The 16,501-nt window shown below is 46.4% G+C and overlaps 1 protein-coding gene across 2 annotated transcripts; it reads left to right on the top strand.

Annotated features, from left to right (window-relative positions):
* The first annotated feature begins 5,373 nt into the window (after positions 1-5,373).
* Zic3 (Zic family zinc finger 3) lies at positions 5,374-16,301 on the top strand. 2 transcript variants are annotated; one of them, XM_006991966.4, is made up of 3 exons: positions 5,374-6,984; positions 8,095-8,258; positions 16,077-16,301. In XM_006991966.4, exons 1-3 carry the CDS (start codon positions 5,928-5,930, stop codon positions 16,224-16,226), a joined length of 1,371 nt encoding a protein of 456 aa, XP_006992028.1. In that variant the 5' UTR covers positions 5,374-5,927; the 3' UTR covers positions 16,227-16,301. The 2 variants fall into 2 exon arrangements, with proteins under 2 accessions (XP_006992028.1, XP_006992027.1); XM_006991965.4 differs by lacking the exon at positions 16,077-16,301 and adding an exon at positions 9,077-9,975.
* Positions 16,302-16,501: the final 200 nt, after the last annotated feature.

Genomic DNA, 16,501 nt, shown 5'->3' with positions numbered 1-16,501 from the left:
TCCCTCTGACATCTGTTCTCTCAACTTCTAGAGAAGAAAAGATAACCAAAGGAACAGCAACCTCTGCCCCATAGTGAGGAGGAAGTTGAAAGTATTGGAACAGGCCTAAATTGGGGGAAACAGGTGCTCTAGAACTAAGCACCAGGATGAGAGTCACTGCCAGAAACCCTACTGCGGTCCAGAAATCGGATTCCTGTCACTTAAGGAGCAAGATTTAGTCTCAAAATCGAGAAATGAATGAACAAATATGGCACAGTAGTCTAAGGCTTCTTTACTTGTCTGAGAACTGAGATAATCTACATTTCAGAATGAACTGAGCATTTAGGAGCTTAGAGATCACCTTGGTGTGCAGAGTAACTGCACATTAATGTGTGTTCTATAATGCTAGGCAAGCTTGACATCCGAAATCTTTTCTCCTTATCTCATCTCATTGAGTCTCTGGAGAACTTGTAAATGTACCATTGTGTGACTAAAATAGTTAATTTAAAACTGTACCATTGTGTATCTCTTCTGGTATTCTCTCTCTGCCTATCTCCTAGAAGGGCCACTCCTTTCCTGACAGGGTATTCTGGTCTCAAAAAGAGGCGGGGGGGGGGGGGTCCTTTTTCAATGTGACTTGTCCTTCCGGCATCCAAGCCACATGGCTACTAGAAAAAAACAACTGGGTACCTTTGGAGGCATAGAGGAACTCTTTGGTGACAGTACCTGAAGAGACAGAATCACCGTTTATCTGGACCCTTTCACAGGCTCGGCTGATGAGTGCTGCCCACCATTTACAGTGTCACTCAATTTTCTGTACACCAGGAGCTACCTTCTTAATCCCCAACTGGGTTGTGATAGCCTTAGTTTAACTCCCTGCCTTCTGTCTCCAAGTTTAGCCCCATTTACTTCAGCCTGTGTCTCCGAAGTTCAAGTGTATCTATCTGTCCTCACAGCCCTGATTGACAAGTGCAATGAAAATGTCTCATTCTTGTCTGGTTTGCATTTCATTACATTGGGCAACAGTATGCCTTGAAACTGCACAGGACAAAGACAAAACAAATTTGTTTTAAGGGGAAAAAAAGGTTGATTAACAATATCTATCTGTTAATTCTCTATTAATTTTTAAAGGTATTTAGGGCTTATAAAATATCTGCCAAATGGCCAGACCATAGTGAAAACTGATGGAGCCAGTAAAATCTGGAGCTGAAGAGAGTGTGTGTCCGCAGGTCCCAGAGTCGTTCAGCTCTGCCGCTGAAGCCAATTAAGAGCTTTATCTTAGCATAAAAATAAAGCCGGGTCAAAAATGCATTCTTTCCCCCTCTTTTCTTCCCCCTTCATTTTTTTATTGTCATTTGCAGTTTTTTTTTCCTTTCAGAAGATCTGGGACTCTGAAGAGAGGGTGGAGATTTATGTAAAGAAATTGTCGTTTACCAGGAAAAAAAAAAAAAACCCTGCGAATAATGGTGAGTTTGAAGGACATGTTTCAACGAGGAATACTTTGTACTCCACTGAGGAGAGGCAGGGGCACCAAAATTCAGCGTCTTGGAATAATTCTCTTCCTGGATTCAAAGATTCATTTATTGAAATAAATCAGGAAGCATTGGCAGAACGGAAATCCGCTTGCTGGGTTTAAAGGGTCTTTAAAATGTTGTGAGTGTTAGATTGCAAGTCTTTTCTAAATATAAAACAGAAGAAAAGACCGCAGTGTTTCCCTTGGACTTAAAGAAAATTGCTGGGTCTCTGACTTAGGATCATTTCGTGTCCGCTACAGAATTTTTAAAAATACTGCATGATAACACAATGTACGGCACATATTTTGTTTTTGAGGCGACTGGAAAGAAGGGCAAAATGCTGCGGACTGAGGCTCTGGATTCTATGGAGAAACCAGTTCTACCCAGTTACCCCTCACAAGGGTTTTCCTCCTCCTCCTCCTCCTCCTCCTCCTCCTCCTCCTCCTCCTCCTCCTCCTCCTCCTCCTCCTCCAAAGTAGATCCTACAAAGAATCAGACTCAAAAGCTTTGCTCGTTTGGCAATGATCAGCTTCTCTGATTTTATTTATTGCTTTAGATTTGGGTATAAAAAAATAAATCTTTTCCCCCTTTACTGTTTGAACTCAGTGTGAGGGAAAGGATCCTATTATATTTCCTATCCATGCAGACATGTGGATATTTAGACCAGACCACATACAACTGGGGGACACATAAAAGAGATTTATTGGTTAATTTAGGCTGCCTAATACACATGTAAACCCCAGTAAGCCAAAGTTGCTGAGGGAGCCTCGGTTATAGCGGAAAATAAGAACCACGACCCGGGTTCGAGTGGTCCTGCCTGACGCTAAGATTCTTTTCTGCACCTGGGGGAGGGGGAGGGGAGCACGAATGGGAACGCTTTCCACCTCTGGCCCGAGCTTCTGTGCAGGGAAAAATTTGCTCTTTCAAGTCACCACTCGGCTGGCTCTCAGACTGAGCTCCCCAAAGCGCTCTATCCACCCCACCCCCACCCCCACCTCGGCGCCCCGCAAGCCGTCCCAGAGTCTCCTTCAGAAATGCAAGTTGGGAGAAAAGCTGCAAGTCATAAGAAAAAGTTAACTTTTTTCTTGCCCACCAACACTGATTTGTTTTGTGAGGCGCAGGGAGCTTTATTTTGTCATGCAGTGACTAGCTACAGCTGGAGAGATACTGCTTTCCATGGCGATTAAGAGTCAAGGCTTCTCCTCCCCAAATATGGAAACTCCCACCCATACCAACCACAACAGAATTGGAAATGACCTGCCTGTGCCATGCTGCTCACAGAGTCCCCAGTCTCATCCTCTGGGGTGTATCTGGAACCTCTGAGACTCACTGAGCAACTGCACTCGTAAGGGGCCTGCCTGGTTGCCCCGGGAATAGATCTTCCGCCCCGGTTTTGGCCTAGCTGAATCGCCTCAGGTCTGCCCCTTAACTAGGACTCCCCCCTCCCCCTTTCCCACCTTCCCACTTCTCGGTTGATGATCTAATTGAATTATGCCTTTTTGTTCCAGGGACTGCAGAGCACGTGCTGGAGGCAATTAATTATCGGAATGTGGCCGCATCACAACGGACACTGGGTACCGGGTAGGTCAGCAGCGGCAACAACCCCTTGCCCTGCGTTCGAGACTCCTCCCCAAAAAGAGGCATGCTAGTCCCCAGCTGCCAACCCTCTTCTACAGTCCCTTGCCGGGTTGCTTGCCCAGATTTCCAATCGTACAAGACCCCCGCTTATCCGGGTATCTGCAGGGACTGCCGGGAAACACTTGCAGCCCTGGTGGCGGGACAGCCGCCTTCCCTCGATCTCCAAGCTTCCAGAATCGCTTTCTCCAGGATCCGCTCTTCAAGGGGATCCAAACTTTTTCCCAAGCAGTTACCCCTCCAGGGATGGTAGGGCTGAGAAGAGGTAGAGGAATGCTCAGGAGGAAATTAAGGAAAATAAAGGAAGAGAGGAAGGAAGGGAAGAAGTCTTTTTTTTTTGCAAGCCTGAATCCACGGAATTCATTTGCATGATTTAAGCATATTTGTTATTCTCAAAAACTCCCTACCCCCACTCCCCGCAAAGAAACTCTTTAGAGGAAGAGTGAAGCCATTTTTTTTTTTTTTTTTTTTTTTGGAGAGCTTATTTTCGGTAGATGCAATAATTTAAGTCAGTTGTGAATTCACCTTCCAATTTGGGGAGAGGGCTCTGGATGTGGAGGGAGATGGGGTGAATTTGATGTGAAGGGGTGACTACTATAAGATATGGTACCAGTAGCATTTTCTCCAGCAAACTAGAATAGACGGTGAAGTGGCTGGCCAGATCAGGCAGATAGGGGGGCAGAAAGCAAAAAACTGCAGTTATAAAGCGCTGCTTGAGGCGTCTCTCCTGGCGCCTCTGAACTTGATCAGATGTTGTTTCCTACAGAGAGATGGCGGCCAGGCTGTGAGGCTGCCTCAAGCAAGGCACAGACTTTGGGGGCTCTGCCCTGCTCGGGATGTGACAATCACAGCCTTCTCTCAGCCTTTTCTTCCCTCCTACTCTCCTCCATCCTCTGCTAGTGCTTTGCCGGACAAATCATGGGTGAATTTATAACCCTGTTTATGGTCATTTTGTTCAGAAAAAAACCTGGCACCCGGGGTAGAGTGGTGGGGTAAGAAGGCACTCCAACAATCCCCTGGAAAGTCATTCCTTAGGGAGTAATTGCTTCCCCGGGTCTCTAGGTGCTTCTCTGAGAAGCATAGTAGAGAGTAAAGTCCGGGATGTTAAGAGGGGAAACAATTCTACACCCCAGTTTTCCTTTCCACTTTTGCGTTTCAAAACGCTGAAGATTCAAAGCTTGTTGATTCAGTCACACAGAAACCAGTTATTGTCTGGTGTGTTTAATGTGTGTTTTGTGTACACAGGCTGCATATTTAGCACTTATGCATGTTTTCTGATGTGTCTAGGATGTTCGCTGTGCTTTATTTAGTGTTGATACCGTGTTGTGTGTGATTACTTTGGTATGTTATGCCTGTTTCATGAGGTGTGCTTATTTTCTGTGTTTCGTTTGAGTTTCCTGCGGTTTGCTTAGGTTGTGTTATATAGGATTGTTGTATTGTGCTTGTTGTATCTCAGGGAGCAGGGGCGGGGGGGTGATGTTGCTGAGTAGCAGCGAGTACAGCCGCTAATCACAGACCACAAGGTCACATCCTGACTCCGGAGTACCGGAGGATCGCTCTATGAGCAATCTTTCCTTCCAGTTTGAGCATCAGAAGACTGCTTCTAGTTTGGGGCACAGGCAGGGAGGAAGCTGACCCGGCCTGGTTCGGGGGATCTCCTAATGGGGTGTGGGGTGGAAGCCGCAGCAGGGTCAGGAACACTGATCTGCCCCCACTCATGCAGGAATTTGTTCCCGGCATCTTCGGAGGGGAAATGTTTTCAAGTTGGTCAGGCGACAGGGTCCCATGTGGGCACTGGAGTGTCTCCTGGACCGAAAAGGAACGGCAACGAGAAGAATCTTCTCCAGTCAAAGAGTTTCTTTAGCCTAAGCGGGTACAGAGCGCGGGAGCTGTGCTTGGGTCCGGCTTGGAGCCGGGCCAACCCTATGAGAGGCCCAGCTCTGTCCCGCCGCTTGCCAAAGCCTGGCCTCAGTTCGCCACAGCCCCGCAAGCCCGGCGGAACCCACACAGGGACGCTGAGCAGCCGCTGCCTCACCTGCCAGGCGCTCCGCAGCTACCCAATCAGCTGTGGTCGCCCGGCAGCGGCTGCCATGTTCTCCGCTTCGCGCTGCCAATCAGTGTGGCGATGGCCAATGGGCGGCAGGGCCGGAGGTCAGGTGATCGCAGGCCAGCTGGCTCCCCATTGGTGCGCGCTGCCCAGCCTCCCGCTCGGTTTATGTGCGAGGAGTGAGTGATTGACTTTATCAGTCCAAGGACATTACTCTGGAGGTGAGGAGGCTTGGACTCGGAGGCGAGCGGCGAGGTTCGAGCCTGCTTACTGCCGGCTGCCTTCCCGCTGGCCACGATCCACCTCCGCTACTTGGTGCAGTCGCGCCGGGAAGCCGGTACCCAAGGAGCCTTCTGGCCCCGTGGCTCTGCGCTCTTGAGTAGAGGAGGGGTGCCCGGGACAGGATTGACAAACCCCGCCCTCCACTTATTATTTTGCTTATTTTTCTTTGTGCGCTCCTGTTAGTTTGTTAAAGCAGATTTAGTCCTAGAGTCTTTTCTCCTCCCTTCTCCTCCCTCCTCCTCTCCCATCACCCTCCCCCCAATCCTTTTTCTTCCCCTCCTCCCTCCTGTCCCTCTGCAGGAGACTCTCGCAGCCAAGGAAAGTTGCAGCTCCGGGTAGCGCCTAGGGGGTCTCCAGGCAGTGTTCAACAGCCGCCATCCCTCTCTGACTACAGTCCTTCGGGGATCTCCTCCTTCGCCTGCACCCTCGCTCACTTCAGCCGGATCTTCTGTGTCCAGAGCGCCCCACCTATGACGATGCTCCTGGATGGAGGCCCGCAGTTCCCTGGGCTGGGAGTGGGCAGCTTCGGTGCGCCGCGCCACCACGAGATGCCCAACCGCGAGCCGGCGGGCATGGGATTGAATCCCTTCGGGGACTCAACCCACGCTGCTGCCGCCGCCGCTGCCGCTGCCGCCTTCAAGCTGAGCCCAGCCACCGCTCACGATCTGTCTTCGGGACAGAGCTCAGCTTTCACACCACAGGGCTCAGGCTATGCCAACGCCCTGGGCCACCATCACCACCACCATCACCACCATCACGCCAGCCAGGTGCCCACCTACGGCGGTGCTGCCTCTGCCGCCTTCAACTCCACGCGCGACTTTCTGTTCCGTCAGCGTGGTTCTGGGCTCAGCGAGGCAGCCTCCGGCGGCGGGCAACACGGGCTTTTCGCCGGCTCGGCGAGCAGTCTTCACGCTCCAGCTGGTATTCCTGAGCCTCCTGGCTACTTGCTCTTTCCTGGGCTTCATGAGCAGGGCGCTGGGCACCCGTCGCCCACAGGGCACGTGGACAACAACCAGGTCCACCTGGGGCTGCGTGGGGAGCTATTCGGCCGTGCAGACCCGTACCGCCCCGTGGCTAGCCCGCGCACGGACCCGTACGCGGCCAGTGCTCAGTTCCCCAACTATAGCCCCATGAACATGAACATGGGCGTGAACGTGGCGGCCCACCACGGGCCGGGCGCCTTCTTCCGTTATATGCGGCAGCCCATCAAGCAGGAGCTGTCCTGTAAGTGGATCGAGGAGGCTCAGCTGAGCCGGCCCAAGAAGAGCTGCGACCGGACCTTCAGCACCATGCACGAGTTGGTTACACATGTCACCATGGAGCATGTGGGGGGCCCGGAGCAGAACAACCACGTCTGCTATTGGGAGGAATGTCCCCGCGAGGGCAAGTCCTTCAAGGCGAAGTACAAACTGGTCAACCATATCCGAGTGCACACGGGCGAGAAGCCCTTCCCGTGTCCCTTCCCGGGCTGCGGGAAGATTTTTGCCCGCTCTGAGAACCTCAAGATCCACAAGAGAACCCACACAGGTAAGGGGAGCAGACAGGTGGGCGCGGGACTCCCCAGGGGCACCCTGCCACCGAGCGGACTTGAACAGAGGGAGAGAGAGGGGTGGAGGCCAAGCAGAGGGGCGGCGCCCCGCTGAGGCCATTCAGTAAAGAAGCGCTGTCACTGCTTCTCCACCCCTCACCCTCCGGGAACCTGCGGCGCTTTTGCCGAGTTCTAACTTCCCGAGCAGATTGCTGTGGTCTCAGGAACTAATTGGGACCTTCTCGCGCCGAGGAACCAACTGGCGCCACCTCTTTTTGTGTTCTTTTCTGGGTTACTAGGAAGAGACTCCGAAAGTGTTGGGAGTATATTGCTTACAAGCGACTTAGCTCTCTGAACACATTCGAGGAAGGCAACCATAGAAATGCTAATGAAAACTAACTTTGGTTACTTCCGTTCTTTTTTACACTTGATTGGCATATCTCCTAATTAAATGACTGATACTTTTGTCAAACTATTTTTATTTGGAGTTCCAGGTTCAGTTCACTCCTCTGGAGGAAAGCTAAAGTAGAAAAGGCACTACAGTTTCCGTAGCTCGCTCAGAACCTCTTGTAAAATTGTATGTAGCCCCTGGATTTATACAGTGTTGTTCTCTTTCCGAAAATTAGTAAAACTACCAAGCTTAGCAAAATCTCTATATTTGAAAGCGGTAAATTAAAAGGCACAAAGAAGGGGACGAATAGAACTGTCCCATCCCCGGCCCATTGTCCTCCCCAGCTTGGTTACATCACCGAGGTGGTGGCGTAATGTACCCGCACATTGGGAGCCCTGGTTATTTTGGAGTGGAACCACAACTTAGGGCAAACTTGGGAGAATCCCTGAGGTTTCTTGTCCTGGGAGAACAAAAGGATGATCAGGTTCTGGGCCGGCCCTACTCTGCCCGTGCCTCAGATTAGCACTCCCTAACCCAGCGAGTTCAATCAACGCTCTGGGTTTTTCTGCGCGGAAAACAGATGCCACATCTTTCCACAGTCTGTGCTTCCCTTCACCGAAAGACCGCCGGACGCTGAGTCTCCCGCTCTACCACTCAGAAGTTTCTGGGTCTAACTATATTCTCGCCCTCTCCCTTTTGTACTTCTGCCGTTTTGTAGGTGAGAAACCTTTCAAATGTGAATTCGAAGGCTGTGACAGACGGTTTGCCAACAGCAGCGACCGCAAGAAGCACATGCATGTGCACACCTCGGATAAGCCCTATATCTGCAAAGTATGTGACAAGTCCTACACGCACCCGAGCTCTCTGCGCAAACACATGAAGGTAATTACCTCTTTATTAGCGGTCGGCGGTTTGTAAACATTCTGCCCGACACCGGGAGGCAGAACGGAAGCTCCCGCGCTGCCAACCCTCTATCCTCCACGTTAAATCCGATTTGCTCCAGCACTGACACCTTGAACCCATTTTGAGGATGGGGGTGGAGGGGAGTCAGAAAGAGAGTGGAGTTGGGAGGGGGAGAGAGTGGAGGGAACAATCAGTTGTTTACTGGGAAGCTCTAACCGAGCTCGCCAGGGCTTGAGGCTTCAGTGGCCACCTCATCCTATCTCAGCCCACTGTGGGAACCCGAAGTGGACGCGCTGAACCCGGGGAGGATCATTCGTTTGCTCCTCGGCTTCCGATAAAACAATAGGGCCGAGGAGCGCAGTCTGATTCCAACACTTTTGTGTAGGAATCCACAGCACCCAGTCCCCACCCTTATCCCTGTGCCTCTCATTTCTATACCTGCTTTCCCAGGCCGAAATCTGGAAGTGAAATCTGGAGTGACTATTTCATAGGGCCCTCAGAATAACTGCTTGCCCACTCCATCCGCGGAGAAAGCATTTTTGAAGTGGCACGACTAAAATGGAATTCTCTATTATTTTTCTGGCCTGATTTTTAACGGAATGCTAGGGGTGTCTTAGGCATCAGTAATAATGGAAAAAAATTAAATCACGTTTCTCTTTTAAGCGGGGTCTTGCACTTACAGTATTCAAATCTGCTCTTATTTGTTGTAGTTGTTTGTGGTTTTTATTTATTTATTTTTTGCTTTCATATTGCCATTTGGAATTATATTCATTATAATATATACATGTTAATTTTAGGTTCATGAATCTCAAGGGTCAGATTCCTCCCCTGCTGCCAGTTCAGGCTATGAATCTTCCACTCCACCCGCCATAGCTTCTGCAAACAGTAAAGATACCACTAAAACCCCTTCTGCAGTTCAAACTAGCACCAGCCACAACCCTGGACTTCCTCCCAATTTTAACGAATGGTACGTCTGAGGACAACCAAAATGCATTTAAAAAAGAAAACAGACCAATCAGATGGAAATGGAGTTTTAAAGCAAGAGGCCATATACAGGTCTACATCTTGGTAATTGCAATTGTTCAGGAAGGTTTTGGGCAAATCCAAAAGTAGCCATGCCCTTTTCTCAGGATTAGAAAATACATTTTGGCATTTGAAGGATTTTTTTTACAAAATCTTTTCACTGATTGTCCTGCCCCTTCCTCTTGCTCTCTGTACACCCTGTTGTGAAACTCCTTCGAATCACGTTAACACTTGTCCTGTTTCTGAGGAAGTTATGGAAGGCTTGGTGGTGCTGATGTTAAACTGATGAAAATTCGTCTTCGCCTTAGTGGTGATTGTTTAAACTCTCACAGTCTTAAACCATGCCAAAGTCCTGTTATGTCTTGAACTTTTCTTCAAAGCATTACACTTGTGAATGTATCTTTGTCTAATGGGGTCGAAACTGTTGTTCAGTATTTTTTCAGGCTGAGGATATGATGTTACTCTACACAGATTGTGATGTTTAGTATACAGTTGCCTTTTGTAATAACTTTTTTTTTTGTAAATACATATCCGTTGATGCCATATTTATCGTTTGTAATTTAATTATTGCTGCAAGTGCCGGGAACTGAACAATATTTATGGATAAATGTTTTCTAACATTCTGTACAGCTTTTGATTATAACTGCTTTAGCATTAAACAATTATTGTTTTGAAAAAAGGAACACAATTTACAATTTTTGAACCACACTGACTTTTTTGTTTTGTAACAGCCTCCTACAAATAGGAGATGTGAGAAAACTGAATCTTATTTGTTGGTATTTATAACTCACTCAGATCCATTTTTTAATTGTTAAATTATTTTTCTATTGCAGTATAGATTCCTTACAATGTCAGTTTCCATCTGGGAAGGACCCTCCTTTCTTTATCTCTAGCTCAGATGGTTGTTTAACTGCGAGTTTAAATGTGTTTGTCCTGGATTTTCGGCATGCAAATCAAATAATACTGATCAATTCACTTAGTGGCCATGACATCTCAATCTTGTACTTCAAAGACTGAGAAGCTGGATTTAATCATCCCTGCCCTACATATATAAACATAAGGTAACCTAATTAGTTTTATGTCCCTTAGTTCTTTATTACCTTACATAAAAATGAAAATTATGGCAGGATGCATGTCTATTGAGATCACTCATATACCTATATGTTTGTATCTATGACTTATCTAATCTGCCTATCAAATCTATTTAGCTCTATATTTTCAAAAGATAGCACACCTGAAATAATGGCCATGAGCAAGGCCAGTTGAGCAGTGCTTCTCCTGATTTAAGTGCTTCTTCTTAAAAGAACCATAGTCTTTAAATTTTGGATGGCAAAGGCTGATTTGTTTGCTGTATATAGTTCCATTCATGATTATCACAATTATTCATAACATTTATATAGCGGTGTAATAACTGCAGCAGTTCCTAAATGATACTGTGGAAAGAAACATTAGCAAAATATGTTATTTTTAAAGTTCATTACTTGTAGACAAAGATGTTAAGAGCATTGTTTCCATTAAAATCAGTAACAATGAAAAACGGTTGTTTGTTTTGTGATAAAATGTTAACAATCCATTTAATCTTCAGTGAAGCAATTCATTTGAACAAACAGTTCTTTTTACAATAGGTCTATGGAAAAGAACTGATTACTATTTTGGGGGGCTGAAGTGGGTAGAGTTTGGAGACCTTTTTTAGGGTGCTGTTGGTTATTGAGAACCCAATCTCTTCATAAATAACAGAAAAGTGGAGATGAGGAATTGTGTAAAGTATTTAGAAATGTAATGAATAGGCTTAAGTACCTCTTTCTCTTTAAGGGGCAATGATCTCAGTTTTTGGTGGCAGTCAATTTGGTATTATATAATCATTTTCAATTATAGAATTTTGTTGATTGTTCTTTTTGAAGAAATAAATAAGTATTGGCACATCGTATTTATGTTATAACATTTTTGTATTTGGTGCCCAATATTTTTCCATGTTCAAATAAATCAATTTAAAATTGAAATGCTTAGAGAATTTCTGGTGATTTAAAACAAATTTTGATTCCCAGGATACATTAAAACAATGTTTTGTTATCTACTGATTTTTGTCAACAACTAATTATTGACAATTTTTAATTGCAAATTGCTTTGGAGGCAATACTTTGTTAGTGAAATGGTATCTTTTGCACTTCACTTTGCTAGTATCCATCTGAATGCCACGAACAGAAATTTGGATGATTATACGTGATGAGCAGGTAATGGTCAGTTTACCACACCCTACCCAAGCATTCTAGGCTTGACCTTGACATTGAGGGTTTTGAAGCAGATCCATATTTCAGGCTTTCTGCTTCATTCAAACCATTTTAAATGCTCAGCAATTTTTCAGAAAGCTTTTTATTCATAAGACTCTAAATTTGTGTCATCCTGAAATGGAAATGACTGGCCTTTCTTCTACATATTCAGCGAGCCTCGAATTTACTGTTTTCTCCATGAGTCCTTGCAGATCCCAATCCTAATGTAACTTTAAGTAGAAATAGGTTGAGTACACTGGTTAAAACCCTTGCTTACATTCATTAAACACAAGAAATATCTGATTAGGAGACACGAATAGTTCTGTGTTTTTAGTGGCTTGAAAATATTGTACCATAGATTTTTACAGAAGCACTGTGAGTGTCCTATGAGAAGAAGCTGACAAATAACAATGTTGATAACACAATAACTATAGAAAATGCTTCTCATGATTCCCTCTTGATTTGGATAAAACAAATTTCTCAAAATTATGTTTTATGCATTTTTTCTACAAAGAAAACTATTGATTTGATTTTTCTTAATCCTTTGATTTTCTTGCTCATACTGTGGCTTTGGGAATGCATATTCTTGAATTTTAAGTAAGCAATCTAAGAATAAGCACATATACACCCAAAGTCACAAATGCTAAAAGCTCAAAGTCCAAGCTAGGTATTTTGTAATCTACTCCTTTAAAATGAGTTAGTGGGTTAGCATAAAAGTCTCAATTGTTCGGTGCAGGGAAAGTGGAGGAGCTGTTTCCACGCATGACAGATGAACTCTGGCCTTCATCCAGTTTGGAAGGTTCAAAGATCAGCATCCAGGCAAAGGAAGGTAGTCTGAAAGGTGACCTAGTGTTCACAAAGCCTTCCAGCAAAGTTGGTCTACACTACAACACTACACCCTCTTCCTGTCCCCATTTCTGCTTGACTTCTCCTTGCCTTTTTTGCCCCTGCCTTCCACATCCCCTTTTCCTCCTAAGAAAACACAACCAAGGCAGAAGTCTAAAGAAATACTAACGTGTAAACATTTGAAAGGCTCTGCCACCATCTGAACGGAGTGTTCCGTACTGGTACCTATGCTTATTTTCTGCCACAAGCCCTGGAAGTCCAATGCTCCAGTTGGGCACTAGCTGAGAGGAAGGCTGGGAGGGTGACGCTAAGGGTTTCAAAAGTCCTTAGGGAGCCCAGGGGCCCTGTCCACACACAAAATTCTTCTAAATCTCCTCTTGAGGTTTGGGCAGGGAGGAGGGGACCTCATTTCCTAGGGTCAATTCTCTCGCGGTTTCTGCCCGCTGACCCTTTGACCTCCACCAACAGGGCCCTTGGCGGCCATAAGCTTGGGGATCGCCTTGGGCTCCACGGACGCTTCGCGCCCCATCGCCTCTCGGCCTCATTAGGCTGGCGGGGCTGTAAAGCAGAAATCAGCCTCTGCCTAATCCCGACCTGGGGTCAATACGAGCCCAAACAATGGCGAGCTCCGAAGACTACAGCATCGCGCTACCAGCAAACTTTGTGTTCAATTCCTTTTCCACTGGCGGTGGCAGTGGGGGTGGGGGTAAGGATGTTGGTACCCGAAGGGCGCTTACAACATCCTCATCAGTCCGCAAACGCCCTCTTGTTCGGCCCTCCAAGCTCATTTACGGTGCCCGGGATGGAGGCGGTGAGGCTCCAGCCTGCTCTGAGTATGAGGCTGACCCAAAAGGGGGCCTCCGCACTGGGGACACACTTTGAAGTGGGTTTTTAGCGCGCACGTGTGAGAGCTCGGCCGGGGCCTTAGCGGGGATTCGCAGGGAGGAAAGAGGAGGCTCGGATCTGGGCCTCAACCCCTCCCCTGCTCCCCGTGGCTTCGGCCTTTTCAAGCCCAGACCGGGGACCATAGGGCTCCCCCAACCCCCACCACCGCGGGCGCGACGCGCAGGCGCGTAGCCTTGCAGCCGTCGAGTAGGATTTTGCAGCCAGGGGGTGGGTCGGGGATGGGGGGAGGTTGAAAGCAGCCTCGCGGGGAGGGCGGCCTCGGCTAACCCGGGGGTGGGGGGGGGGAGGGCGGGAGGAAAGGAGAGGGATGTGGGAAGAAGGGTGGCTTGGGGGCGGCTCTTGAGTCAGGAACATGGCGGCCGGATGCGAACCCCCGTGGAGCGCCGCACAACGCAGACTACGGGCTGCCGCACTGTGGTGTCGTTGAAATTCCCTGGTTATTCCTCAGCGCTGGCGCCTCGCGGGACAATGTAGGTCGTGGCAGTTGAACGCAGTTTAAAAACAAACAGACAAAAACGGAAGCCAAGAAGTTCTTCCTGGGCACGCTGGTGGGATATTGATGTGCCCTTCTGGGGGGTTCGGGTTCTCAGGATTTGGGGCACAAAACCCACCAGAAGCTCCTGGTACAAAAACATTCCTCTCTCCTCCCCCTCCCTAACGAGGGTGTGTGTGGTGTGTGTGTGTGTGTGTGTGTGTGTGTGTGTGTGTGTGTGTGTGTGTGTGTGTGTGTTTTCCACTTAGCCGTGTCCCTGTTGAGATGCCACAGCACCTTCAAGTCCTTCAAAATGAACAACAGTAGATAGTGTGTTGTCTTCTCAGGACAATGGTCAAGCCGATTAGGATGGGGACTAGGGCTTGTCAACTCGCTTGTACCTTTGAGAGTTCGAAAGCTACCCTTTCCCCAGGCCTCGTTTTCTGCATAACCCATTTAAAAGATCCTACTAAAATCCAGCACTGTTAACGCTTTTGTGTGTGTACCCACAGCGGGTAGTCTTAGGTTAAAGGGGAAAGGGGCCTGAAATAACCAAAACTTCCATTCACATTTTGCTTAACTGCCTTCATGCCGAACTGTGAAACTCTCTGGGGTCTCGAGCTCCTGTTTGCTACACAGGAAAATAAAAACGCTACGGATTCATATTTATATGTGTCCTTAGTAAGGAAAATGACATTCTAAAAGTGTACTTTATCGACTCCCCTCTCTAGGCAAATAAGCTGCAGGAACTCTTCTAGGTGTTCCTAGAGACTGGCGTCCAAGCAAAAGGAGAGGGTTGTACACTATCAAGCACTCCAGCTACTGAAGATGTGGAGCAGTTCCTGAGGGCCACCTTGGGAAGGGCCCCAGGTGGGTGGGCAGGTCATTAGCAAGTCTGGCACTGATCTGGGGGAAATCTGCAAAACACTGCCTTTATCTGCAGAGAACAATTGATGGGGTTGTCTTTCCTCCTTTTCAATGCACAAAGACAGCGGCTTTGGAGCAAGAATTTGGACTATGCATTTAAGTTGTGGTGTTTTGCATTGAAAACCTCTGGGCAATTAAAATTAGCATGCTCCGTAGTATTTTCTGTGCTTTTATTATGTGTGATTTCTGCATGTCAATGGAGCTGGAGCCTCTTCAGCAGTTTGAAAACTTGTTTTTGAAATTGCCACCAAACTGATTTTTTTCCTCTTTCCTGTGGGTGAAGTTTCCTTCCCAGGCTTAGACATTAGTAGATTATTCCACTGTGGGCATGTGGGGTGGCTTTGAGAGATCAAATGAAGTAAACCGGGCTTGCTTTATACTTTATTTTTCCGTGCTGTCGTCTGAACCCTGAAATGTGAGCTTTTTCCTGGTTAAATATCTTACCAAATCTGCAAAATAATAAGTTCTTTAAATAGGAAACGAGTTAGCCACGGGTTAGACAGTTAGAGGTTAGTCTTTTCAGGTACTACAGAACCTGGAATTTCTTTAGTTGACTTTAAAATCAAGCTAAAATGCTTTGGTGAATGGTTTCCTTGGGACACCTGAGATGTCCTTGGGTCACTTCCATAGATAAACTGGTATATATATATATATATATATATATATATATATATATATATATATATATATATATATGTGTGTGTGTGTGTGTGTGTGTGTGTGTGTGATATATGAGTTATGTGAATGGAATTTCTGGAAAACAGGACAAGTTATATTTGTTGATTCCAAGGGTCCTCTTTTTTTTCTATCATAGCTTCAAATGTACAGCTTGAAAACCCTCAAGTTTGCAGGAAACAATGGAAGGGAGGACTGTTCATACTACTTGGACTAATGGTAACTTAACTAGGGAGCACAACCTCTTTGAAAACTAGAGTGACTTGTTTCAAAACACCTGTTAAAACTAAAGAAGAGGATTCTTTGAAAAAGCATCCGATGGATGAAGCAATTTTGCATATCTCTAATGTGATACCACTTCAACCTGTTTTCTAATCTGATAAAGAGACAGAGAGCCGCAGAAGCTCTATAGCAGCTACAAAACACCTTTCAACAAGTGGCAAGTTTGTAATATTTGCTATCTAATAGGCTATATACATTGTCTAAATGGTTTTTTGAAAATGCAGTCTATGTAGAGACCATTTGGGAATAAGATGCTAAAAATAAGACAGTCCTTCTGGTTTTACTATAAACTCGCCTTTTAAAACAATATGTCCACGTAACATTTTATTTTATTTTTTTTGTAAAAAAAATGTGGCCTGTTTTGACCGATCTGCAGTTCACTTTTTGTTTTCTTGCCAGTGTTGTCCTGCTTGGTATCTGGGACAGACTCTAATTCCTGACGAAGAATTTGATACTGACGTTGGTATGCAGCAGCCAGCCCCCCATAACACTACCTATCCTAAATGTAGGGTTAATGCCAAACCTACTGTGCAAGAAATGATTTACTGATGATGTTTCAAAGAAAACCACATCAATTTGGATGTCTGTTACCCTGAAGTGATCATTTTAAGAGTGGTAGCCTCTTCCCTAGATCTTAAAAAAAGACTATTTTCTTCTTTTGGTGTATTGCGTTCTGTGTTGAGCAATCATTTGTGAAATGAAAAAAGCAAAAGGAGCTCCCCCTCCAATTTAGGATTTTTAAATGGGAAGATGGTGGTGAAGTTCAGAAGTCACTAGGCACTATCTCGTGCACTGTTGCAAATCTCCTTCAAATGTATGAGCCA

This window comes from Peromyscus maniculatus, chromosome X (genome assembly GCF_049852395.1).
Source record: "Peromyscus maniculatus bairdii isolate BWxNUB_F1_BW_parent chromosome X, HU_Pman_BW_mat_3.1, whole genome shotgun sequence".
NCBI lineage: Eukaryota > Metazoa > Chordata > Mammalia > Rodentia > Cricetidae > Peromyscus > Peromyscus maniculatus.
This window is presented reverse-complemented; position numbering and strand designations above follow the sequence as displayed.